This window comes from Syngnathus floridae, chromosome 5, assembly GCF_059516105.1.
Source record: "Syngnathus floridae isolate MCC-2025c chromosome 5, RoL_Sflo_1.0, whole genome shotgun sequence".
NCBI lineage: Eukaryota > Metazoa > Chordata > Actinopteri > Syngnathiformes > Syngnathidae > Syngnathus > Syngnathus floridae.
Window position 1 is genome coordinate 5,343,917 of NC_142417.1, and position 25,964 is coordinate 5,369,880.

Genomic DNA, 25,964 nt, shown 5'->3' on the forward strand with positions numbered 1-25,964 from the left:
AGAGTGTCCGCCCTGAGATTGGGAGGTGGTGGGTTCAAACCCCTACCGAGTCATACCAGTGACTATAACAATGATACCCATTTCTTCCCTGCTTGGCACTCAGTGTAAGGGGTTGAAATGGGGCCCACCCCCCTGCTGCTCACGATCATTGGGACTTTTGGCGTATGAAGCACTTAACCAAATGTTTGATATGTATGTTTTAATTGGCGAATATAAAAACAAGGAATAAAACACCAGACAAGTTTTAACATAAATGTTTATTTAAAACAAAAAATAATAATATTAAAAGTAAATTTCAAACCAGCAATCCAATGTAAAATTGCAGTAGATATATTGGATTGCAGTAGATATATTGGATAACAATATTTAGGCGTATATATGCATACACGTTATTTAAAAACTACTATAAGTGTTATAAAATCAAGATTACCTAAAGAGAAGCATCATCTCCCCGTTGTTGCATAACGGCGCATCCCTTCATGCAATAAAGTTAGCCGTTAGCTTGGAGAAAACGCGCATAAAAGAAGTGGTCTTTCAGTGAGTGGTTCTTTCTTTCCTTCGCAAATCGTAAATCTACATTTTGGCTTACATAGTTCACGCCAGGAGACGCAACACGTTCACTGACTGATCCGTTGATGCACGGGAAGGCAGTTGATCCGTTCTCCCGATGAACTGGAAATGCAAAGCAGATTCGTTCGTCGGTGAAGGGGAAATGCTATTCACGACTCGTTCGTGAACAGGAAGGTACGTCATTTTCTTCTTCGTTTTGTTTTACGGCGAGGTGGCACCAGCTTTAATGGGAATTACTGACACCTACTGGTTGAAGTCATATGAACTGAAAAAAGTTCACTGAAAATATTCGGTCTTTTGAACGAATCGTTCACTCACGAGCCAACACTACTATAATCGTAATTTTCACCTTTCAATCAGTACACATTATTATTTTTTTGGATGAATTACCCCAGATCTAATTGTGGATATTTTCTCTTGACACTTAAGGTGTTGGCTGCTCCCACCTCAGTCATGTCATTTCATTAAAGATGATCATTTTTAATGAGGTAACACCATGTTTTTTACGGTGACTGGTCTTCCCCAGTTTCCGCCAGCACAGCGAAGGCCAGGAACCTCCAGTCAGACTTGCAGACATTTGGGTCACTCATGTGCATTCACAGGTCAGTTTCATCAAGTTTCACCGCAAGACACAGGAATCGGTTTCAGGGTAGTACATAAATTAAAGATGCCCACAAAGAAGAAAAAAACAAAGCAGAGAGTGGGGGAGGAAACCAAAGATGTGGATGACGAAGACACTGAGGATCTGCTTCTGAAGACCAAGAGGAAAAGTCAGAAGGGAAGTCTGGAGATCGGAGGAAGAAGAAAAAGCAGCAGAAGGACAGTGAGGAAGGCTTTCGCTCTGACACATCAACTGATGTAACATGCAACATGGCAAAAGAACAAGTTGAAGACAAAGCTAAGAAAAAGAAAAGTAAAGCAGCGAGAAAGGATGATCTCAGTGATCAGTCGCAGAGCACAGATGATGAAGACAACAAGAGAGCGGGCAATCTTCCAGATGTGATCGCGACCACTAAGAAAGCATCAAGTCGGCCTTCCAAAGACAAGATGGGCTCCAAGGATAAAAAATCCAAAAAGGACTCTGAGAAAGAGGAAGAACATGATGAGGAGGATGGGAAGAAGAAGAAAAAGGACAAGAAGAAGAAAGGATCCATGAACAGCGATGAGGACAACAAGAAGACAAAAGGCAAAAAGAAGAAGGTGGAAAATTACGTGGAAATCTATGAGTGTGAGCTTCGGAATTACCAGGCAGAAATGGTGGAGAACTATGAAGATGAGTACCACAAAAAGAAAGGTATGTTCTCGACATCCAGTTTTTGAATCACACATTGTAAAAGGCACACATTTATTGTCTGTTCACTTTCTCAGTATATGAAGTGGTGACCGTCACGGGCGATGAGAGAGGAGCAGGCACAGATGCAAATGTCTTTGTCACTCTCTTTGGAGAATTCGGTATTACTCCCAAAGTCCATCTGGCTAGCAAGTGAGTTCCTCCCACAAAGGGGGATTTTGAATTTTTTTTTTTGCCCGTCACCAGGTGTTGCACTATATATTTTGAATACGACTCATGTGTCCTTTATTTTACCCCAACAGCACAGAGAAAAGGTATGTTGCTCTTGTGGTGGTGGATTTTAATATGATTTTTTTATTTTCCCTATGCTAATTGGACATTTCCACCTTTCCAGGAGTCGCACTGCGTTTGAGAGAGCCAAAACAGATGTGTTTAGAATAAGAACCCACAATGTTGGCTCCTTGAAGAAAATACGGTAAGTGAAGGCGCCATTTGTGTCATAACCACAACTGCTTATGTCTTGTCTTGACTTCAGGATTGAGCACGACAACACGGGCCTGAACGCTAGCTGGTTCTTGGACAGGGTGGTGGTGACCGACGTGATCAGGCCTCACCTGAGGTACTACTTTGCTTGTAATAACTGGCTCAGTAAAGCGGAAGGGGATCGCCTTTTCGTTCGAGATTTACTGGGCACCGCCGACCCCATGGACATGCCCAAATGTAAGGAAGACTGACAACGATACATTCAGGTGAAATCCGACATTTTATAATGTTTTGATTATTTTGTAGATAATAAGTACATGGTCAGCGTATTCACTGCCGATATAAAAGGTAGCGGAACAGATGCTGATGTCTTCATTAATATCTTTGGAGAGTTTGGAGATACAGGTAAGGGGAATGAATCAAAGGTTGTTCTTTGTTGCATATATTTGTTAACTTTTACAAGGGTTTATAGAGTGGGCGTTCTAAATAATTGTGCGCTTGTTTTAGGGGAAAGGCTACTGAATACTGACAAAAACAACTTTGAGAAAGGCACAGAGGACAAATTTACCATTGAAGCACCGAATTTGGGGAAAGTGAGGAAGATCACGATCGGCCATAATAACAAAGGCTCTTCTGCGGGATGGTTTGTAGACAAGGTAGAGCAAACCCATTCAAAAAAAAAAAATGTAGTAAGGAAAAAATATATATTTAGTGTAACTGATAAAATAAAAATATAATATTGTCGATATTGAAATAAATATAAAAATAATATAAATCACCAAAATAAAAAAGAGTGCATTTACTGCACTTCAGTCTGCCTATGTAAAGGCACTTAAGATTTGTGATCCTCTTATTTCCTTTCAGTCCTCTCATCTGAGTCACTTATTCAACTACATGAGCTCAACGATAGCATTCATGCATGCACGCACACACACACACACACTCACACACACAGGTGGCATGCGCATGTTGTCATCCTAGCCAACATGTAAAGAGAAACCCTTCCCCATTCAGGGATTAACTTCCATCAAGCAGACAAACAAGTTGGTAGATTTGCACAGACACCAAAGATACACTTACCTTTAAAATGATGTTCCCGGCAGTCATGGCAGCCTGTTGTGCTCAAACTTTAGTGTGCTGTGGGATTTAGGGGGGTGGGGGGGAATAAATGTTTGATAATGGGAAATTTCTGTGAGCAATTAATTCACTCGCCCATCCTAAGTCTCTCTCTCTCTCTCATTCATTGTCCAACTACCGTAAGAATGTTGTTCTCGTTGCTGTTGTTATTCAAAGGTGGTCGTGGATGATCTGGGAAACAAACTAGTGTATGAATTTCCTGTCAGTCGATGGTTTGCCATCGATGAAGACGATGGCAAGATACAGAGAGATATTTTAGTGGGAGGAAGCCAACCCACAGGTAAGAGAAATAAAAAATCAGCTGAATAGCAAATATTTTACTTGCTACAACAAAGCCGCCATGATTATTTAATGTTGTTGCTTTCAGTTCTGTGAACCATAGTGACACGGCAGGTAGTCACACATGTAACTATTTCTCTCAGGGATCGTGTACAACGTCCAGATTGTAACCGGAGACATCCGAGGAGCTGGGACCAACTCCAAAATCCACGTAGTGATGCATGGCAGCAAAGGCTTGAAGAATAGCGGCAAGGTCCCGTCCATTACTCTCTTGCTTGCTTGGTTTTGGTGATGCGTCATCACTACTGGATGTGGAAAAAAGCCGAACCGAGAGCTCATTTTACTGTTCAGGTGTTTTTGGAAGGAGGCAAATTTGAGCGTGGTCTTACCGACATCTTCAACGTGGAGATCGCCGCGCTTCTCAGCCCGCTCAGCAGGGTCACCATCGGACATGACAACGACGGGGTCAGTGCCGGCTGGTACTGTGACAAGGTAAAAAAAAACATCTAAAGACAATAAAAATAAAGTGTGAGCTCCTTTTTTTAAGGCCTGATGTTGCTTGTTTTGCAGGTGGTGGTTTACTGTCCATTCACGGGCATCGAGCAGACCTTCCCGTGCTCTAAATGGCTGGATGAGAAGGAAGGAGACGGACTGATTGAACGAGAACTCTACGAGATGGTCTCACTCAGGCAGAGACGGCAAAAAAGTAGGTTCAATCTTTCGTCCTCAAACAAAAATAGGGTCCCGTTTGCTTCCGGCCTTCAGTTCGTGGCAACGGATGAATTCAAAACAAACAACGCTCAGTGATGCGGTTGTCCTCTAGAGCATCCCTGGTCCTTGTGGGTCTGGACGTCCGACCTGGCCAATGCCGGAAGCGACGCAGATATTTTTTTCCAGGCGTACGGAGACAAGGGCAAGTCGGATGAGATCAGACTAGACAACAAAACCGATAATTTTGAGAGAGGACAAGTGGACAGGTTTGTGGTAAGTCCATTCGATGAAATGCTTCATGAAGTGCTTCAATGCTCATTGGGTTGATCGCAGCTTCTCTGCTACAGGTGGAGCTGCCTGATTTGGGAATTTTGACCAAACTGCGTATCTGGCATCAGAAGAGAAATCCTTTTGCGGGATGGCATCTAAGTAAGGTGAGTCGTAGCTAAGAAATCTAACAATAAAAAAATAGTCATAGCTTCTCATTTACTTGCGCATAGATGACTCTCAAGGAGTTTTTGCTTCCCGTGAACACATTTGCATCCATTTGTTGTTTTTAGGCAACGCTAATGAAAACACTAACAAAGGATAAATATAATTTTCCTTGTGAGCGTTGGCTGGACACGAATGAAGACGATAACGAGGTGGTGAGAGAGCTTCCTGCCATGGGCCGGCAAATTGCTGACCCACTGCCTTGTATGTATTCATTTTTTTTTTTTTAAATGTACTTCCTGGACCTGAATTTGACATCTGGTAAGAGACTGACTGGATATGGTGTTTTGCAGTGATAAAGTACAGAGTGACCGTTTGCACCGGGACCATCGGCGGCAGTGGTACGGACGCGTCGGTTTTTCTCAATCTCATCGGCGAACACGGCGACACGGGAGATCGAGCGCTGGTTAACTGCAAAAATAACATCAACAAGTTTGAGAAAGGGAATGTGAGTGAATCCGGCGGCTACCGCAAAGACTCCGAGTCATCATCACCGGCAGAATTATGAATGAACCTGGGTGTTGATAGCACTGTTGTGCTGTGCCGTCCTCAGCTGGACGAGTTCGTCATCGAGGCCGTCGCCATCGGTCAAATTCGCAGGGTGAGGATCGGGCACGACGGCAAAGGCGGAGGCTGCGGCTGGTTTCTAGAGAAAGTCGTGGTGAGAGAGGAAGGACAAGCTGAGGCGAACGCCATCGAGTTCCCCTGCAACAGGTGAGAGGTTAACATCAGTATTGCTGTTACAAAACCCTTTCACGCATACCTCGTGCAGATGGCTGGATCGCAATGAAGATGATGGACAGATCGTTCGAGAGTTAGTCCCGTTATCGGACGGCCAGCGTCTTTACAGTAAGAAAGGCAACTTTTGACTTACATGAGGAGTCCGTGCTTCTTGACACTGACGTTTCGGTGTGCTCGCTCCAGATGTTGGCTATCACGTCGCGGTGAAGACTGGCAACATTCCTGGAGGCAGCTCGGACTCCACGGTCTACGTCAAACTCTACGGGGACAAAGGTGACACCGGTAAAATGATGCTAGTGGTCTCTGACAACAACCTGAGTAACTACTTTGAGACGGGTCGCATTGATATCTTCACCGTAGAGACTTCAGATATTGGACAGGTGAGACATGTTCTCGTATGGAATGCCACAATCCTGATCTTGGTTTGATCTTTCATTCCAGATCAACCGCCTGATGATAGGCCATAACAATGAAGGCATGCGGGCTGGCTGGTTTTTGGACAGCGTTCAGATCTTGGTCCCCGTGAATGGAAAGCACTACATGTTCCCATGCCATCGCTGGCTCTCCAAGGGGGAAGCCGACGGGAAGACGGAGGTGGAAATTTACCCCAGTGAGATCCTGGACACGCAACAACGTATGAAACACATTTACATTGATGTGGGAGTCGGCCATTATTTTTTTTGTTATATTTGTTATTTCGTCTTTCCAGTGATCAACTATGAAGTAACATTAGTGACCGGGGATGAGATGTTTGCCGGCACCAACGCTAAAGTGTTTATTCAGATTTACGGCAGCAAAGGGAAGACGGAGGTCATCAGGCTTGACAGCCGGTCCAACAATTTTGAGAGGCGCTCCACAGACATATTTAAGGTACCTTTGTCACCTCTGCTTAAAAGTGTGAAAAAAAAAAGAATAACCAGAATCAATGCTGCTTCTCAAGATTGAGGCCAAAGACGTGGGCAAAGTGTTCAAGATCCGCATCGGCCACGATGGCTCGGGTGTTGGATCTGGCTGGTTGCTGGACACGGTGGAGGTCAAGCACCTCGCAATGGTTATGATGCCCAAGGAGAAGAAGAAGGAGGATAAGAAAAAGAAGAAAAAGAAGAAGGATGAGGAGGAGGAAGGGGCAGAGGAAATGCAGGAGGTGGTGGTAACGTATCGTTTCCCCTGCTCGCGCTGGCTGGCCCGCGGAGAAGAGGATGGCGAGCTGCAGGTGGAGCTGCTGCCTGACGGAGCTGAAGAACTGGAAGGTAAAAGCCGTTTACATTGACATGGTAACACATACAGACTTAAATCGTAATGACTTAACTATACATAAATTTACTGCCAACAATGTAGGCCAGAAGGTTAATTACGGGTTAGTAATTCATCCCCTCCATTGTCTGGTAGTTAACATCTACGAAGTGTGCGTCTTCACGGGTGGCGTGCTGGGAGCCGGGAGCGACGCCGATGTCTTCATTAATATTTACGGCGAGAACGGAGACACCGGAGAGCGTTATCTCAAGAACTCCGACAACATCAACAAATTCGAACGAGGCGAGGTACGCCGTCTCATCTTTCGCAGAATGTTGTCTGTGCTGCAAATTAAGCAGCGTTTTATCTCCAACAAGACCGACATTCTCCTAAAAAAAGCAAGCCAGCTGTGACTGAGAGAACCTGAGGTGCATCTACTGTGTCGCTGAACTTGTCCTACTTTTACTCATTACTTGAATCCTTCGCATGAATTATTCATCCCGCCATCACCCTTGCTCCAGGAACTCCCACCCAATTACACCGAGTTTCTTTCTTATCCATGAAAGGCGAGATTAGCATATAAAGAACTTTTGTACGGAAAGTAAATATTCCAGCACCTATAATTACGTTGCAGGAGGACGTGTTTATCGTGACAGCGATTGATTTGGGTCCTCTGAAGAAGCTTCGGATCCGTCATGACAACACGCGGTCGTATTCATCGTGGTATCTGGATCGTGTGGAGATAGTGGACACAAAGGATGATGTTACGTGGGTGGAATTTGCCCGAACTTTATTCACTCGTTTAGGCTTTTTAAAATTTGCACCCTTTTGTGGCTTTTCAGGTACTACTTCCCGTGTAATCGCTGGCTCGCCGTGGATGAGGATGACGGGCAGATCGCGAGAGAGCTGGTTCCTGTGGATGAGGCCTTCATGAAGAAGGATGAGGATGAGGAGGGAGGCGGGGCTACTCTGGGGCTCGAGCAGAAAGGTAACTCATTTCAAATGCTTCCTCAGTTGATGCAGGAGAGAAAGATAAAAGAGGACACTGCCTCTTTGTCAAACATTGTCACCCTCTTAAAATAGTGGCCAGTCATATTCTGACAACAATTATTTGTTTTGCCTGAAACATCTCTTCACTGCTAAAATCGGTTTTACAAATCCTTGATTTGAGCTTTAATTTTTCTTTCAGCTATGTCGACTACATACACAATAAAAATAAAAACTGGAGAAAAGAAGTACTCCGGAACCGACGCTAATGTCTTTGTCTCATTATTTGGAGAGAATGATGACACGGGTGAGCAAAATCGTCAAGGTTCCAGGGTGTTGTTTTCAACTCCCCGAGATTGAGATTTGTTTTGTTATCAACAGGTATCATCAACCTGAAGGCCTGTAAGAACTACAAGAACAAGTTTGAGCAGGGCGCCATCAACGAGTTCATTGTGGAGGCTGTGGACTTGGGCGAGTTGGAAAAGCTTCGTATTGGTCATGACAACTCGGGTGCGGGAAAACAAAAGCCATCTGTGATGATGACTAATGCGGATAGAACTTGAGATTTTTTTTTTTACTCTTTACAGGAGGTTCACCCGGTTGGTTCTTAGACTGGGTGGAGATTGACGCCCCCTCCCAGGGTCTGAGGCTGCGCTTCCCGTGCGGTCGCTGGTTGGACAGAGGAGAGGACGACGGCGCCATAGTGAGAGATCTTTATCCAGCCGAGTTACAGACTGAGCTGTACGCACCGTGTGAGTGTTCAGCAGACAGGGAATGAGTTTGGTCAAGTGCGCTTACATTAGCAGAGGTTCTGGTACTCACTGCAGGGGAATGGGCCTTATGGGTTATATGCAGAGTTGAAGAGGTGGGTCTTGAGATGGTGTTTGAAGGAGTGCAGGGAGTCAGCATTACGGATGGTTAGGGAGAGAGAGTTCCAGAGAGTGGGGGCAGCGATGGCAAAGGCTCTATCCCCAATGGCCCGGTATTTGGTTGAGGTAATGGGGGTGAGCAAGTTGGCGTCAGCAGAGTGGAGTTGGCGGGTGGGGGTATAGCGGTGCAGGAGTTCAGATAGGTAGGGGGGGGCAAGGTTGTTTAGGGCCTTATATGTGGTGACAAGGATCTTATGCGCTGTTTTATGGGGAGCCAGTACCTAATGTACCTAATGTATTGGCCAGTGAGCAATCATGCCTCCACAACAAACCCTTTGTCCGTTGTCTTTTGACCTGTCAGTTGTGCCCTACGAGCTGAAGATCTACACCAGCGACGTGTTCGGCGCGGGGACAGATGCGGATGTGTTCATCGTTTTGTATGGCCAGAAAGGAGTTTGCACTCTGCAGAAGCATCTATGCGTCAACAAGAGGGAGAGGCGGCTGTACTTTGAGAGGGGAGCTGAGGACATGTTCATAGTGGAGGTAGCTTCAATTTCAATTAAGGGTCACTTGAATCAAAAGCTTTTTTAGTCTCGCAAAACTTGACATTCAAACGGGTGTGTAGACTTTTTAAATCTACTCTATGTACTCTGTGCTAGTTAGAAGACGTCGGCGATATCATCGAAAAGATCCGAGTCGGTCACGACAACAGGGGCTCCAATCCTGGGTGGCACCTCGACAGAGTTGAGATCAGACGCCTGCTGAGGAAAGGAAAGGTAGCACAAAACAAAACTGTCCATAAACGCACTCTTAAATCGAATGACACACTTTGGGCCATATTTACGCGGCAGGGTTCAGAGACGACCATTTTCCCGTGTGAGCGCTGGTTGGCCAAATCCGAGGATGACGGGGAGACGGTGAGAGAGCTGGTCCCGTCGGACATCATTACAGAGAAACTGCTCAAGGGGGGCACGCTGAAGCGCACCGAAACCGAGGTGGAGGATGCTTTGGAAAGTGAGCTTAAAATATTTATTTCTCGATGACTGCTGGGATAACCTCCAGCATGCCCGCGACCCCCGTGGGGACAAGCGGTATAGAAAATAGATTCTACAGTAGTGTAGAACAAAAATCTTTTTCTTTCTGTTCACTGCCCCCTGCCAGCTCACCAGTACCAGGTGTCCGTGCGTACTGGTGACATGTACAAAGCAGGAACGGATGCCAACGTCTTCCTCACCATCTATGGAGACCTCGGGGACACGGGAGAGCGCAAATTGTCCAGATCTGACAACAACAGGAACAAGTTTGAGAGAGGAGAGGTATTAGAGTGTGATACTGCAACGGGAGGGAGGGACTTGACGTCACCTTTTAATGCTGGCTGGTTTCTAGGTGGATAAATTCACCATTGAAGCGGTCGACCTTGGCCAAGTCTTTAAGATTCGGATTCGTCATGACAACTCCATGATGGGGGCTGACTGGTATCTGGATCAGGTGGAGGTGCTGGATGTGGACACGGAAGAGGTTTACATGTTCCTGTGTGAGCGCTGGCTGTCAAAGAAGAAGGAAGACAAATGCTTGGAGAGGACCTTCTTTGTTAAGGTTCACTAAATGTGACGAGGCAAAACAACAACAACACACAAACAATCAATTTGCATTTCAGGGTTATGAAGGTGAAAGAAACACTGATCCAAATTCCAAGATGGCGGCTCATGCTAAAATGGGACTGGATCGCAATGCAAATAAAAAGAAGAAGAACAAGAAAATGGCAGTGGTGGAAGAAGGGCCAAGTAAGGATGAAAAATAAATCACTCCATTGTAGCATTTTTATACAACGTTTTTCTTGTGCGGCTTTCCAGTCATCCCTTACCACTTCACTCTGTCCACCGGGCTGGAGCGAGATGCCAGCACCACCGCCAGGGTCTACGTCATCATCATCGGCCCAGGAGACCTGGAGACGGATCGGCTGTGGCTGGATCTGCCAGATGGGAAGAAATCCTTCGGAGCTGGCAGCATGGAGCATTTTGTGTGCTATGGAACCGATGTGGGAGAGATCAAGAGGGTGGAAGTGAGAAGACGGGACTTTGGTCACACAGGAGCAGCATCTTGATAGATATGAACATCCAAAATGAATTTGGCTTTCCGTTCTTTAGCTCGGCCACAACGGCGCCACGCCGGAGAGCTGCTGGTTGGTGGACGAGCTGGCGATCGGTGTGCCCACCAAAGGCATCAAGTACAGCTTCCTATGCAAGTGCTGGCTGGCCAAAGACAGGGGGGACGGTCTCACCGTCCGACTGTTCAACGTGCTGGACGCCAGCACCATCAGCATCAACCGCAAAGTGAGTGGCGGCCGCTACGACAGCGTGTCTCCATAAGTGGAGAATCCATGATGAGAAAAATTCACCCGTTTGTGTAGGTGATTTATTCCACCACAGTTCTCACGGGCGACACGCAGTACGCCGGGACGGACACCAACATTTTCCTGACTGTGTTTGGAGCCAATGGGAGCACAGAGGAAATTCTCCTGCCCAAGAATGAGGACAGGTCAGTGTCGTGGTCAAATTGCGCTAATGATAAAGAAGTCCCAAGTTTTCATCAATATCAAAACTTGACCAAAACATGTCACAGAATATGTCTCCTTTGAAATAATGTTGCGCAGGTTTGAGAGAGGCCAAGAGGACACATTCACCCTGGAAGTCGACGACATTGCTCCTCTCAAGAAGATACGAGTGAGGATTGATGGCAGCGGCAGTCGTCCAGATTGGTTCCTCGACAGGGTAACTTCCGAATAAGGAAATGATAGCCCAAACATATTGTTAGCCCCCTACGGTTTGCAGGGAAATTCTTTTTTCAAATCCAGATCCTGTTGCGGAACCTGACCACCGAGGAGGTGTACACGTTCACTTATGAGAACTGGCTGTCAAAGAGCAAAGGTCCCAGAAGGACTCGAGTGTGCGAGCTGGCGGCTGTGGTGGATGAAGAGGAAATGGTGGAGAAAACCACTTATGTCATCCAAGTCCAGACCAGTGATGTCACAGGTGAGATGACTTCATCAAAGATGTCAAATCAATTGAACTGTAAATAGTCACCAATATCTACTCTACTCAGGCGCTGGCACGGACGCCAACGTGTGCCTGATTGTGTTCGGGGAGTTTGGCGACACGGGGACGCTACCGCTGAAGGAGAGCGCCAACAGGAATAAGTTTGAGCGCAAAATGAGAGACGTGTTCCGCTTCCCCGACATGCTCAGTCTGGGCGAGCTTTCCAAAGTGCGAGTTTGGCACGACAACAAAGGTAACGATGCGTAATATCTCATCGGATTGCGCAGATGAGCAAATATTTTTTTGGGGTAAAAGGTGTGGCACCCGCCTGGCACCTGGACTATATCGACATTAAAGATGAGAGTATGGATCAAACGTTCAGGTTCCCGTGTGACCGCTGGTTGGCTAAGAACGAAGACGACGGCCAGATCATCAGGGAGCTGGCGTGTGCCAGCAATGACGCCTTGGACCTCAGCGACAAAACAAGTCAGTGACTTGGGATGACAGGAAGAAAACATCCATGTGATGGTGTGTATTTGCTTTCAAACAGAATATGAAATTGCCATAACCACCGCAAACACCGAGGACGCGTCCACCAATGAAAACGTTTGGATTGTTCTGGAAGGAAGGAAAGCCCGCTCCAAGGAATTTGTTCTGGAGAATAGAAAACACAAATTCACACGGTTGGTCTTTCAGCGCAAACGAATCAGCCAGCATTCACTCAGACGTATTTATTTTATTTTTTCGGTCTTACTTGACAGCGGTGCCACCGACACCTTTGAGTTCTCGTCCAAGCACGTGGGCGAGATCGCCGGCATCTGCATCGGACACATCACCAAAGACGGAAAGAAGGTGAAGAGTGAATCCTCCTGGCACGTGGCAGAGGTGGTGGTGACCGAAAAAGAGCTGGGAAACAAGTGAGTGACATCAGACGCACCACAATAATACAGAAATTCGGCTTGCATTGGATCTCATTAGATCCCGCAGGTGTACCTAATGAGGCGTCCAGTGCTAGAGGCACCAGCAGGCTTATTGTATAAGTGGCATCCCTCAGGTATTTCTTCCAATGTAACGCCCGAGTACCCCTGGCATCCAAAAAGGATCAGTTCCAGAACTTCGAGTGCTACAAGTCAGTGGAGAGCTTTGCCAGCAAAGTACGCAACTTGGTGCCCATCAAGTACAAGATCCTCGTCATCACCGGCGACATCAAGGACGCCGGCACGGACGCCAACGTCCACATCACCATCTACGGCGTCAATGGCGACTCGGGCCGACGTCACCTGCGCAAGAAGTTCCGTAATTTGTTTGAACGAGGCCGCACGGATCGCTTTGTGATAGAGATGCTGGATCTGGGGGAGCTGCTCAGAGTCAAGGTAGAGCAAGATAACAGCGGCTCCAACCACGGATGGTTTTTGGAGTGCGTGGAGGTGAGCAACATGGCCAACTCGGTCACTACCATCTTTCAGTGCACCAAGTGGCTGGACAAGGGCAAGGCCGACGGCCGGACGGAGAGGATCCTCTACCCCAAGTACTAGTATGGTCCATAGAAAAAGTCTACACACCCTGTGTTCAAATGCCAGGTTTCCAAATCTTTTACAGTGGGGGAAGTATAACTAAAATGAGATGATGTTTTTGCACAAGTCTGCACACTCTCTGGGGATGTGACTGTGTTCTGTTAACCTGTCACTTATTAAAACTAGGGTCAGGGTTTCAAAGTAAGGTTTCAAACTGGGGTTAGGGTTTCAAAGTAGGGTTTCATACTATGGTTAGGGTTTCAAAGTAGGATTCAAAGTGAGGGTTCGGGTTTAAAATATTAATAGTAAGTTTGTGCCAAGGGGACACCCATCTGATCAGTATGTTTCCTATTATTGACAGCAAATATCATAAATGTTTATCATTACACTTTCATGTAAATAAAGTGTCATATTTTTTGCAAGTTAAATTCATATGCAAATGAGAGAGCGCAAAGATTTACTTCCACCAACTGTAGAATGTTTTTTTAAAAAAGCATTTAAATATTTTTTCAATATTTCTGATGTTTTATCAGACTCTGCATATTTATTAGCTTTAACATTTTTCATAAGTTTGACCGAGAATGTTTGAACAAATTGTATCCTGCCATTTTGAGACTCTCATTCAGGGACCGTGAATGAAAGCATCAGAAAAGGTGCATTTGTCGTCAGCATTTTAAGCGTTTTATTTGAAAAACACATAGAAAAAGATCATATACAAGACAATAAATAAAAAAGAGACAGAACAGTTTGGGTTAAGCTATGCAACTTTTTGCATTGTCATTAGTAATAAATACAGTACAAAAATCCACCCAGAGTGAATCTAAAGGTTCTTTTTTTTTTTTTGTCTCCACAATATTCATCACTGATCAATGTTATTCTTCATTATGATTTAGCTATTGCTTTCATATTATTGATGATACATACTTCTACTTCTCTATAAAATACTCAAGATCATAAAACATTGCGCGGTTACAGCAAAACAGCAGTGTGTTGTACAAAGATGGCCACTTCCCTTTTTCACTGGCAGGTTAATAATAATCATCAGAATCCACATTGTTTGTCTTTTTGTCATTTTCTCATTGTTGTTTACTGTCAGCAGCAAAGAAAGGAATATTCAAGAAGGTATACAGCATCATATGAAAGACATCTAAACAGAGCTACTCCCACATACACATAGGAAAACCTGAGAAGGACATGCATTGAAAAAGCTTGTGCTTTCAAAGTTCTACTGTTTCCTCGGCTGGACTTTATTTAATACTATGGCTACGCTCCGCTTGGCTCGGGAGCAACACACGAGGGTACACTGTGGCAGGCGCGCGGGCTAAGCTCAGTGAGAGCACGCAAATAGTCATTCGAAAATGCTAAACCAACAAAAATAAAACAATCAGAATAAATAGTCAAGACCAGCCAGCCAGCTTCATTCAATTCCAATATTGAGTTTTCCCTTTTTTTTTTTTTTTTTAATCTCCAAAAGAGTTATTAGCATTGAGAGGACAAGCACACTGAAAAGTTAGCTTATTACATCCACACTCCATTTATAGTTGTGTTTTTATTTTAAATATATATTTGTCGATGATGGCTCAAGTTAGCATGTTAAGTGAAATACAACCCCCGCTGCAAATACACCAAGCAAAACAGCCAGCAATACGTAGGGCAACACGTGGCCTCGGGTTCCAGATATGAGTGTCAGCAATGTGGAGTCAAAAAACAATTACCAAGCAGCATTGTATGGCAAAAAGAGCGATTACTAAGACAAAACGTGTCTCCGATCAAAAGCAGGGAAAGCTAAAGGGAATGTCATCTAGATCAACAGCACCATGCTGGTGTCAAAAGTGTAAGATGTGTCTTTGTTTTCTTTTATTTTGGGGGGGGGGGGAATAATAATAATAAAATCATAATCACACAGACGGCATGCAGAAGCATCCCCACCGACCCAATGCATAATGAGGTATTTTTTTTTGTCATATTTTTTTGTCTTATTTTAAATAAATATATCCATTGAATTGCAAAGTTATGAGACATTAAATATTCCACCACGATAGCTAGCTAGCTACAGTTAGTAATAAATAATGATTGTTAAATACTTAAGGCATCTTTAAATCACAGCATTCTATGTGAACTAGCAGAACCTCCTGTCATTTCAGCACATTTTTTTTTGTTTGTTTTTCATTTTTGGATGGAGGTCTCACATGAAAACACAATCAAGTTATTCTGCGATAACAATCAAGCAGTGCTAGTGCCACGCTGAAGGGGGGGGAGGGGGGGGAACAAATAAGTCCAATTACTTTTATGCGTTTAGTGTTCTTGGAATTCCGACGTGGCCCTATCACTTCTTGGTAGAGAACGCACAGGAAAGTGTGAAAATATTTGGATTCCAACCAAAACACAAACCCCTAAGACAAGAAGAACCCACACACGCCACCAAAACAAACGCAAAAAAACAGGCAACTCCACATGGTAGTGCGTTTACAAAAAAAGAAAGAAGAAAAAAAACACACGCTACATTACAATAAATATGTTTTGTCTTTTTTTGCAGTGTTGCAGCTATTTCTCTTCACTGTGGTTAACATGGACATGGAACAGGTGTAGGGTATTCGTACCATGTCATGGCATGTCAACTAAAAAATGGCAAGACAATTAAGAACAATTGTTTGGTTGTTGTTTTCTTTCAAAATGGATGGCTTTTAATCCCTTTCGTCCTAAGACTACATGCATCTAACTCACACACACACACACACACAGGCCATCACAGTATCACCACGAAGGAATTGAGCATTCAAACTAACGCAGGCAAACTAGTGTCTTGTTGTTTTGTTTTCCCCTATAACACCACTTGCATGTGAGTGGGCGCAACGGAAACTGAAATGGGCACACAAATTGCGACAAAATTCAAAATCATACAAAAAGTCACATGTGCTTGTTCGGTAGGCAATAAGGTTCTGAGAAATGTCACACATCTCGAGGCAAGATGGCGGAGTTGCTGTCACACACGGAGCCCGTAGAGGGGGTCCGAGATTGGTGTCTGAGTGCGTGTGTGTTGAAGAGGATCGGGAGGGGTGGGGGGCACACGGGGGTCCCTGCGTCTACTTTGCACCACTACGACCACGTTGAGCACGACACAGCTCACAAGCCTGGCACACAAGCATGCACGTCTGATGATGGAGGCCGGTCAGTTGCCCCCGGCGCCCACTATGACACAACACACACGTCACTGGAAGCCATGCCTGCAGTTAGCCGCATTAGCGTGGATGGCGTCTACAGTGTTCCCCCGCTGGATCGCGGTTCACAACCCTGCTATATAATATGACGCGATTGTAGGATTTCACAGGAAAGGCTGAATTTAAAGTTGCGCTCCTTCGGTGTGATGCCACGTTCAGCCGCAACATGTCTAGAAGAGGATGTCCGATAATATTTGTTGCTTGAGAGCAGAGAGAATATACGCTAGTGAGTATTGTTGCTGCTTAGTGTTAAAGTCACATTTTTTACTGTAACATGGCTGCTAATTTCAGTTAGCACGTATATAGCCTTTTCAATTAAATGTTAGCATTAAGCTAGCAGACTTTTCATTCGATGAAATGATATGGTTTGGTTGGTTTTGCATGAAAAATTAAAATCTAAGGTTTGGTTGTCTTTGTTTTGCGGCTCTGTCTGAGAGCAAACATCAGCTGTGAGTAGCAAATACAGCTGAAGCAAACATGCTTTGCCTCTCATTTTTAGAAAAATGCAAGCAAGTCAGTGACGTGCAAAGGCTTCCAAAAATTGTAGGGCATCAGAATCATCCATTGTTTAAAGTGATGTTACACAATAGTTTCCCATTTGTTGACAACAGACATTGAGATGTCAAAAAATATATATATATAATCTTTGAAAAAATGCCATATGTTAATCAGGTGGATTTTTACCAATTGGGGGCAGTTGTGGAACGTATCCCCCGTGAAAAAACGAGGGTTCATTGTAAATCCAAAAGAAACACAACACACAAGAGGGGTGGGGGCGTGGGGGTTGTTGTCCGCTATTTTTGGCCTTTGTACATACAACGCACGCGATTAGCCTCCCCCACCCGGTTTTCTAACCGTGGGCTATCTGACACTCTCAAGTTGCTACACAACACTGTTACTCGGTAAATACTCAATCAGTACTAGAGCACACCACAAGCGTCGGGCTACACACCAATCATGCTTTTGTGTCGTAATGTCCTATACAGATGTGCTTGTGTGTGTGTGTGTATGTGGAGTGTGTGTGTATGTGGAGTGTGGAGGGTGCACAGAGCATGACTCAGCACATCAGTCTATGGCTGCACCCGCCCTTTTCTTCTCCATCCATCCATCCATCCATCCATCCATCCATCCATCCATCCATCCATCCATCCATCCATCCATCCATCCATCCATCTATCCATCCATCCATCCATCCATCCATCCATCCATCCATCCATCCATCCATCCATCCATCCATCCATCCATCCATCCATCCAGCCCAGTCTTAAAACTGTGTCCACCGCATGCATCCCTGCTTGTGTCTGAGTGTGTGTGTGTGTGCTTTGTTATTTTCCTACCCTTGCCCCCTTGCCCTCCTCCCACTAACAAGAGGGGAAGTGAGGAGGCACCCCGCAAATCCCAAGAAGGGGATAGAGTGGAGGATCATGAGGCTTGCGTGCGGCAGGAGCGGCTATCAACTGTCGGGGTTGAGCTGGGTTTCAATGTCCACTCTGCAGATGGGGCACTTCCGGCTGGTCGCCAGCCATTGGTCTACGCACGCCTGGTGGAACAGGTGCATGCAGGGTAATCTCCTAAAAACACACATCAGACCAGTGGAGTCAACCTCAAAGCCATCGTCAGATGTCAAAGCCTGTTGAAATGCACCGCTACCTGACGTCCTCTCCGTCCTCCAGCATGGACAGACAAATGGTGCACTTCTCATCTGTGTCCAGTTCCTCGTCGTCCAAACACATCTTCAGGTCTTGGGGGAATCTCTGCAACACCAAAACTCTTCGTCATTTTGTGTGTGTTTGTTTGTTTTAGCCTATGCTAGACTGAGCGGGGGAAAAAGACTCAATGATGTCTTCTATGAGTCAAATGATGTGACACTCTTCTCCAAGTATTTGGGTCACGTTGGCTATATGCGCTTATTAAAATTCACTGGAATGAGTCATCCCTCACGGTGATACGGAGCAGTCTGCAATCTGCACGCTGGTCTCACTTAAGTCTGCTGCTGGAAACGAGTTTGACCGTGGAGCTCATTTCCATACAGTACGCTTACCTTCTTGTACTTGTGGGGAAAAGTAAATCTCTCGATGGTGGTCTGGACCGCGCCACGATTCACGCTGCCCAGTCGGTCTTCCAGCTGCAAAAGTTCCTGTTTAAAAAAAACATGGGCACTGCATGAGAATTTGCAAATGTTATATTTGATGATAGATGGGATGCGGGGTGAATTGTTACGTGGCAAAATATTGAGTGCATGAAAGATTTAAGTGCTTTGCCGCAAACAGCAGAGCCTGCAAAAAATTCCGGTTTTGGTTTGTTGCCTAAACAGAAGGAGAAAAGTCAAACACAACATAAAAGTTTGAAGAAGGTTGAGTGTGAATAAGTGGGGGCGGTAGCAATTGACAACTTGGCAGCAAACAACATAGTTGAAGAGTTTAACGGGCTGCGAGAGGAATCCAAACAAAACTTTGCACATTCTTTCTGCTCTATGTTGCCCTTTAAGTCTTACGAGGATTATGATAGACTTTACAATGGATTTTCTTTATTTATCAAAGAAATTTGACTTTCACGATACCTCAGTATGCGAGTGCAATCTTTGTGAAAGCTTTTAAAAAAAAAAAAAAAGGGGGGGGGCATGAATAGCGTTTTTCTCTAAATAAATTAGGCAATAGTCAAATTTGAGTTTCAGACTAATAGGAACTCCAGCAGCAGAATTGAAAATTGTCTATCTGTATGCTGTGATATGTTTTGGTTTTAATTTTAAATTCAATATTTTGTTATTGTCAATCATTTCATTCTAAAATCTGGATTTTTGTAGACTGAATAAAAAAAGGCTCTCAATCTTGTACCGGGAAAATGAATAGGTTCATCCAACACTCACCTCGTAGCTCTCCCTGACGGCAGACGCGTGGCGTGAGGGGTTGAGACTCTGTAGCGCCAGCAGGTGCAGCTGAGGGTACGGATAGTTTCGTATCTCGTGGACGACCTGGAAGAGGATGGCGGGGCGGCGTCAGTCCCTGAGGCTAAATGATGAATCGTCGAGATTGCAGCAGCTCACCACTTGCGTTGAGGCGCTGTTCCTGGGGAAGTGGTGCATCCTGGGAGATGTCAGGTAGTGCTGATAGTGCTGCGGCAGTGGGTGGATGTGGTACTGGTGTGGCGGGAGTCCGGTGTCTACACTTAGATCCCTAAGCAGAGGAAGTCAAAACTTTTAAGGTCCGTGGTGAGATAGTCATCATAGAAATTTCGATGGATGTGTGCCTTTAAGGCGCGTGGCCTAGTTGTGGCGTCAACAGCCCGAGTTGGGCCAGCTGGTATGTCTGTGTGTGAGCATCTCGCCGTGAGTTGTGGCCTACAGCAGATCCTTTCTAGTTTTGTCATTTTGTATTTGAGTGTTTGTCCCATTGTTTAAAAAGTGCTTTGTGAATGTGGATCTCCTTGCAGGTTTGAGGACATTGATTTGGGCTGCATGAAGACATAATTTTGGCGTGTGCTTTTCCTACCAGTCTGTGCCCTCGGCCAGGTAGCGGGGTTGCTGCACCACAGGCTGCGGTGGAACGTGCAGAGGTGGGGGAAACTCGTAGCCTGGACGCAGTCTGTGGGGCTGGTGAGGAACCCTCTCTGATGTGCGTCTACTGACACAACAAGGGACACGTTTTATATTGACTTCAATTAAGGTTCCTAAAACAATGCATTGCAACAAAGCCTGAATGTGGAGCATCGAAATTCTCTCAACCTAATATTGTGGTTTGGGCTCTTTGTAGCTTTGAGTTGTACCTGTTGGGTGGCAGGATGTGTCGATGCTGGGCCTCGAGGATCTGTTGCTGCAGGAGGTATTGCTGGTGTAATGCCTGAGGTAGGAAAGGAGGGGCGGGGATGTCCTGGAACTGGGGGGCGGGCATGGGGTTGAGGGGCGGGTGATGTAGCGGAGGTCCGTGCTGGTGGCCAGGAGGGGCCAGGTGGGGGTTGATGCCCGACTGCGGCTGGGGCATGGGGAAGTCCATGGGCAGCGGCGCCTGGGGGCCTAGCTGGAAGTGTCGGCAAGAGGTAGCATGGCTGTGCTGCTGCTGCTGTTGCCGGGTGAAATGGGATCCTGGGGGCGAAGTGAGGGGGGGAGAAGCAGAACACGTCAACACCCAAAATGAGCAGGAATTAATTCTGGGTGAAAAAATGGCTGTCATTGTATATATACAAGATGTGTGCGTGTGTGTGAGTGTATAATGTGTGTGTGTGACATAGCATGTTAATGAAGCCCTACCTCATACCTACGGTGACAAAATGCTTCTGTGGGGGTGGGACAATGATGGATACCACAAGTGTCACCGAAACCAAACACCAAAATGTGCTCCGGCATGAAAATACACGAGCCGCCATTTCGGGATCCTTTCCTGTACTCTGAAGCGGACGAAGCTCTGAACTACCGTGGAACTGAGTGCGGACTTGACCCTTTCCTGGCTGCGCAGTAGAATATAATATATATAAATGTATTTTATATTCTATGAAATGATCATTGTTGTTGGATTTCTGTGCCATTTTAGGCCTTACAAAAAAAATGGCACAAATCTCCAATAACGTCGTAAAGGTGGCGGTTCACGCTATGTGATAGCATGTTGCTGTGGTTAAGGAAGACAACTTGGTTTTGCAGTTGCACAGTATTAAAAGGCGAGTTGACGTTTTACTGATGTTAGGGGTTAGGTTCTTCCAACACTGGTGTGACATATGGCTTTGAAATCCCCCCCTAAAATAAGAAAAAATGGATCGCCCTCCAGGAATAGATGGGCTTCATCCTTTGCGTTGTACGTATTTCACTTTTTATGACACTCTAGTCACGCATTGTCAAATATCAGCATTTACAGTTAAGCCCTCTTTTCTCCCTCTCAATATTCAGTTTCCAGGAAAGAATTTGGTTGTTTTTTTTCTTTGAATATAAACTTGTCCCGACCACAACTATTTGGCGAGCGTTGCGCGCAGACAGTCGGAAGACAGCGGGCTTCCTTGTGCAGCCGCGTTTTTAATGCATTGCACGTGTTTCGAAAGGCTTTTTTTTTAACGGCATGAACATTAGTGACGTTCATTTGACTTTAATCTTCTACAAAGACAATGTCATGTGCTTGTATTTTTTTTTTTTTTTTAAATAGCTAGTTCATAATACATTTTCTTTCACGAAGCGAAGAAATCAAAACAAACGGGTTGGTGACTGCAGCCAGGCGGCAGACAGGTCGCGACCTCGCAAGGCAGAGTTCAAAGGGGATGGGGGCACAGAGGACGTTTGGGGGGGGGTGACGGCCAACCACGAATGAGAGCATTTAGGCTGGCACGGGCGCTGTGATGGAGGAAGCGTGGCGAATCGTCTATCTTTTGTCACAGCAGGAGAGGAGGAGGGTGAGGGTGGGGGGAGGTGGGACGAGGGGTGGTAGAGGGAGGACAATAAATGGAAATCAGCAAGAAGCACACTGAAGGTTAGGAAAAACACTATATTCTTTATTGAAAAATATTAGTAAATTGTGTTTTTGTTTCTCTCTCTTTTTTGTAGATAAAAATCCATGCAACCAAAAATAAACCACATAGACTGAAGGCAAGGCCCACCATGCTCCGTATAGGGTTAAATAAAGGAACAAAAGCAGCATCCAATGAGCTACAGCACATGATTCAAGTACAGCAGGGTAACATCTTTGCTACAGAAAGATTACATTGGATTCTCACAGATCAATGTAGAGTCAAACCAAATAACAAAAAAAAAATATGAATCATAAAATGTGACCATGCATTGAAAAAGTACTATCAAGAGAGACCACAACCAAACAATAGAGACGTTATTTACTAATAGAGAATCTCTTTTAGCAGTGCAGGAAAATAAGCATCCCTGTGAAATGGATAGCATTTTGGCCTTACGGTAGTTAGTGAGGGGGGGCAGGGGGGATTTTAGAAAGTGGTGAACCACCAGTGAGCTTGTTTTGCCTGCTGATACAGTGGAACCTCTCAAGTCAAAACGCTCGCTGCCTTCAAGCTTGAAAAGCGGTTCAGGAAAAATCTGCTTTCAATGTCCTGCTTTTTACGACACTCGTTCGAAAGTCAAAAGGCTCTTGTTGTGTCCAAAAAAACCTTTGCTCTGCTTTTCAGTCATCATATTTACAGATGATCAGCAGTCATCATGTCAAAGTTCTTTGTACCATTACCGTTTTTTTTTTTTGTGTTAGAGTAGCGGTTGTTTAAAGCTTGACAAGTTATCTTAGTTTTCGAACAGCTATGCTACTTGTTATTAGCTCATCTGATTAGCATTTAGCTGGCAGACATCTATGCTAATTGTTATTAGCTCCTCTGATTAACATTTAGCTGGCACACGTTAGTTAAAATAACATTTAGACATTTCATTCTCCTGGCATTAAATTTCAACTGATTTTATTGCGTTCCTATTATGATAGCGAATCCCTTGAGTTTTCTTTTTCTTCCAACAAAGGATATTGCGTAAAACTAACAAGAAAAATATGAATTGAATAATATTTTTTTAACATGCTTTGAGGTTTTTGGATAGCATAAATGCTATAAACTGGTCAAGTTGTAATGTTATACTTGGATGATAGTCAAAGTTATTCTGACTTTGTATGAAAGCAACACTCGGAAGCACAAATACATTTCAAATGGGAAATGTTACGTTCCAAGCTAAACAAATCATAGTCACCGTAAAGAGAGCGCTCAACCTTTGAGGTACCACTGCACTGGCAATATATTTTTTTGGAGCTTGTTAAAAAAGAGACGTAGGGCAAGCAGCCCTAACAATTCAGTGTGATTCAAAGGTTTGTTTGTCTTTGCAAAAGGGGGAACAAAAGGACTACACAAAATGGAGACAGTTATGGCAGGTTGTCGTGTGCAGGCGCAGTGTACCTTCATTCCATTCATTTCCAGCAGAAACTCCAAAGTCCAGCACACCCAAATAGATATAATTTCAAATTCCCAAATAATTTTCTTTGACAGTATGCCTCAAAAGTTCAAACTAGCATCTTGTTCCCCCCGTTATCCACCTATAAGGGTGAACAAGGGGTGCCCTTTGTTTTGTTGTACAATTATTGACAACATTCGTTAAAGCAGCAGTTGTTTGAAGTTTCATAATGACCCAAGTATTCATGCTAATTTTTACTAGCCCGTCTATGGAAGTTCACATTATATCCGATTAGTAATAAACAACATTTTCTATGAGATTAAACTATGTTTGACTGCACATTTTGTGTTTAAATATATGATCGATTTCGATTCTCCCATGCTTTTGGTCAGTTTTAGAGTTCATGTCAACTGGGAGTGAAAAATGCTCTCTCTATACTGCATCTTTTTGGTCAGTAAAGTTACAGTCATGCTTACTGTTTTTCATTGTATTTAATGGCCATCACTGAAGGGCTTGTGTTGGACTTAGGAGATCCCATTGCACAGCGAAACGCTGATTTTCAAATTGTCACATGAGAACATGTACACTGCACCTTGAGTGAAGAAAAAGGAGGATGAGCCAAATTCTGGTGTTCAACGATGCGAGTGCAGCCGTTTTGGAAATCATGCAAAAATGTATCCACTTGACAGGAATTTACAGCATGTAGTCTATCAAAAGACTGGATGGGAGGTACACAATGACATTCCATTAAAAAAAGGAGCTACATGTCCACTCGGGTGCTACAGCAAAAATTTGACAGAAACAAAAGACAAAAAGGTGCTCTGCTCTAAGATGTTAGCTATGTTGTTGTTTTTTTTGTTTTGTTTTTTTAGTTGGCTTGACATGGTTGGAATACATCTTGAAGGAAGGAGGAGGAAGAGGAAGAGGAGGAGGAGGAGAGGGGGAGGGGTGTTTTTTAATACCAATGTCGTCTTCGGATGGAAAGAGGAAATGAAGAAGGGGTTCACAATACAGCTAAATGCAGAGAACAGGCAGAGGCCACGCCACACCACACAGCAGCAGATGATCATTAGCTACACAATGGGGGGGACGACAAAGATCTGATAAATGCAGAATGTAGAGCCAGCCTCCATACTATGAAACAGGGAAATAAGAACAGAAATAAAAGTACAATGAAATCACTGATGCCACTGTTGTCAAATTAATTTTACACTGTAGCTTCACGTGTGCTTCTTTTTTTAGCCGCTCGCTCGCGTCTGTGCGCAAATATTGTTGCAGCACTCCAAACATAAAAAAAGCTGACAGTTTTCAGCAAATTGGATTTATTATGTTTTCCAGAACCAATTCTCTTGCGTATCGATTGCCAATTTTGCCCACCGACGCAAAGAGTCATAAATAATCGCGGTGGGGAACGCAGATGATCTTCAAATGACATCATCCAGGCGCAGATAAAACGACTGCCTAGGGAAGGCTACGGCTATTTTGCAGTATTTTTACAGTGCAAACACACCAGCGCGTGTAAAATTAGAAGGTGCGCATTGCAATGTAGCCCAAACGACACGAGCGGAAAATGGGTGGAACGAGCCACCGGGCTCTGTACGGGAATGTTGTTTGCACACAACAACCGGCGCTTGCCGATTCCTTTGTGACAATTGATTCAGCTTCAGGATGTAGCCAGCCCCCACACGAGCCTGCTAGCTTACCTCGAGTGCTAGTTTCTGGATTTTAATTAAAGCCAACTACGGGCGCTGAAACATATCAGTCGTTGGTTTACGGTCAACGGCGAACAAAGCAAAAACGTCAAATTGCATTTGGCGAGGAGTTTTGAGTGGAAAAGACGAGCTAGCCGACGCGAGCTTAAGCCAGCGGCTAATGGGAGCTAACTAGCCAACAGCTGCAGTGAATATTAAGATAAACAGGGCACATGTTTTAGCGTGCTTACCAACAAACCACGACCTTACCTCGGTTTCTTACTGAGCCGAATACGGGGAGAACCAAGTATCCGACATGCACCAACACCATCCTGGGATCCTTATCTTATGACACCGCTGGCTTATTTGGAGAATGAGAGTGCGGTGGGAGAAGTAGCCCATGCGGATCTACATTCAGGCGGCTAGGCTGGCTAGCAGCGCGCGGGCCGTACAACCGAAGCGTCTGTCTCGCCGACTGACTCACTCACTCACTAAATTGCTGTGCTGTACTGGAGCTCCGCGTCTATGCCTGCACTCGACGGACTCGACTGCCTTGCCTGCCAGGTGATGACTGACAAAAGCAGACATGTCATTCTACGGAGCCGACCAAGGGGGCGCTATTTCCTCGTGGCGTGACCTCGAGAGACCTACGATGGTAACTTTTATGCACACCAGATAACGAAGACGATTTTAATCTAGAAGATTCTGGTAATTATACGCGTACATTTTATTTTTACATGATTATGATTATTACTGTTTATTTGATAATTTTATTTAGTTCAAATAAATCAAAACGGCTTCTCTGAGCCCAAAAATATTTAAGAATTTTTAAATTATAATCTGACGGTTCG

The 25,964-nt window shown here is 44.8% G+C and overlaps 2 protein-coding genes and 1 long non-coding RNA gene across 5 annotated transcripts; 1 reads left to right on the plus strand and 2 right to left on the minus strand.

Annotated features, from left to right (window-relative positions):
* Positions 1 to 1,178: 1,178 nt before the first annotated feature.
* LOC148397719 (lipoxygenase homology domain-containing protein 1-like) lies at positions 1,179 to 14,449 on the plus strand. The gene is made up of 43 exons (XM_088375096.1): positions 1,179 to 1,864; positions 1,939 to 2,053; positions 2,164 to 2,175; positions 2,256 to 2,336; positions 2,397 to 2,581; positions 2,651 to 2,749; positions 2,852 to 3,000; positions 3,638 to 3,761; positions 3,904 to 4,013; positions 4,112 to 4,252; positions 4,331 to 4,466; positions 4,584 to 4,744; positions 4,819 to 4,905; positions 5,032 to 5,167; positions 5,257 to 5,411; positions 5,517 to 5,677; positions 5,736 to 5,812; positions 5,888 to 6,084; positions 6,146 to 6,338; positions 6,414 to 6,574; positions 6,645 to 6,954; positions 7,094 to 7,245; positions 7,572 to 7,705; positions 7,780 to 7,925; positions 8,127 to 8,231; positions 8,306 to 8,434; positions 8,512 to 8,676; positions 9,155 to 9,336; positions 9,453 to 9,569; positions 9,645 to 9,807; positions 9,955 to 10,109; positions 10,180 to 10,389; positions 10,451 to 10,577; positions 10,647 to 10,855; positions 10,941 to 11,126; positions 11,204 to 11,331; positions 11,447 to 11,564; positions 11,648 to 11,825; positions 11,896 to 12,081; positions 12,144 to 12,314; positions 12,379 to 12,511; positions 12,590 to 12,745; positions 12,883 to 14,449. The coding sequence occupies exons 1-43, from the start codon at positions 1,441 to 1,443 to the stop codon at positions 13,361 to 13,363; spliced, it is 6,945 nt and encodes a 2,314-aa protein (XP_088231222.1). The 5' UTR covers positions 1,179 to 1,440; the 3' UTR covers positions 13,364 to 14,449.
* Positions 3,795 to 6,814, minus strand: LOC148397720 (uncharacterized). Its single transcript, XR_015858462.1, has 4 exons — positions 5,838 to 6,814; positions 5,478 to 5,668; positions 4,150 to 5,374; positions 3,795 to 4,065 (listed from the first exon to the last, which is right to left on the minus strand). It is a non-coding gene; the product is annotated as an uncharacterized LOC148397720 (long non-coding RNA).
* Positions 14,001 to 25,864, minus strand: LOC148397721 (E3 ubiquitin-protein ligase ARK2C-like). Of its 3 annotated transcripts, none has more exons than XM_088375093.1 (8): positions 25,384 to 25,763; positions 20,323 to 20,638; positions 20,049 to 20,180; positions 19,604 to 19,733; positions 19,427 to 19,531; positions 18,602 to 18,697; positions 18,211 to 18,314; positions 14,001 to 18,131 (listed from the first exon to the last, which is right to left on the minus strand). In XM_088375093.1, exons 1-8 carry the CDS (start codon positions 25,442 to 25,444, stop codon positions 18,014 to 18,016), a joined length of 1,062 nt encoding a protein of 353 aa, XP_088231219.1. In that variant the 5' UTR covers positions 25,445 to 25,763; the 3' UTR covers positions 14,001 to 18,013. The 3 variants fall into 3 exon arrangements, 2 of the variants coding, with proteins under 2 accessions (XP_088231219.1, XP_088231220.1); XM_088375094.1 differs by having other exon boundaries at positions 20,049 to 20,177; positions 25,384 to 25,762; XR_015858461.1 differs by lacking the exons at positions 14,001 to 18,131; positions 18,211 to 18,314; positions 18,602 to 18,697; ... (2 more) ...; positions 20,049 to 20,180; positions 20,323 to 20,638 and adding an exon at positions 22,006 to 24,556 and having other exon boundaries at positions 25,384 to 25,864.
* Positions 25,865 to 25,964: the final 100 nt, after the last annotated feature.

Bases quoted from the DNA above. Each gene is read 5' to 3' on its own strand.
- LOC148397719 (XM_088375096.1), top strand. From the start codon at position 1,441: ATGGCAAAAGAACAAGTTGAAGACAAAGCTAAGAAAAAGAAAAGTAAA. The intron at 4,745-4,818 runs GTAAGTCCATTC...TCTCTGCTACAG, and splicing joins GACAAGTGGACAGGTTTGTG to GTGGAGCTGCCTGATTTGGG. The intron at 9,808-9,954 runs GTGAGCTTAAAA...GCCCCCTGCCAG, and splicing joins GGTGGAGGATGCTTTGGAAA to CTCACCAGTACCAGGTGTCC.
- LOC148397721 (XM_088375093.1), bottom strand. From the start codon at position 25,444: ATGGTGTTGGTGCATGTCGGATACTTGGTTCTCCCCGTATTCGGCTCA. The intron at 19,532-19,603 runs GTGAGCTGCTGC...ATCCTCTTCCAG, and splicing joins ACAGCGCCTCAACGCAAGTG to GTCGTCCACGAGATACGAAA. The intron at 18,698-19,426 runs GTGAGTGTTGGA...TTTTTTAAACAG, and splicing joins CCGTCAGGGAGAGCTACGAG to GAACTTTTGCAGCTGGAAGA.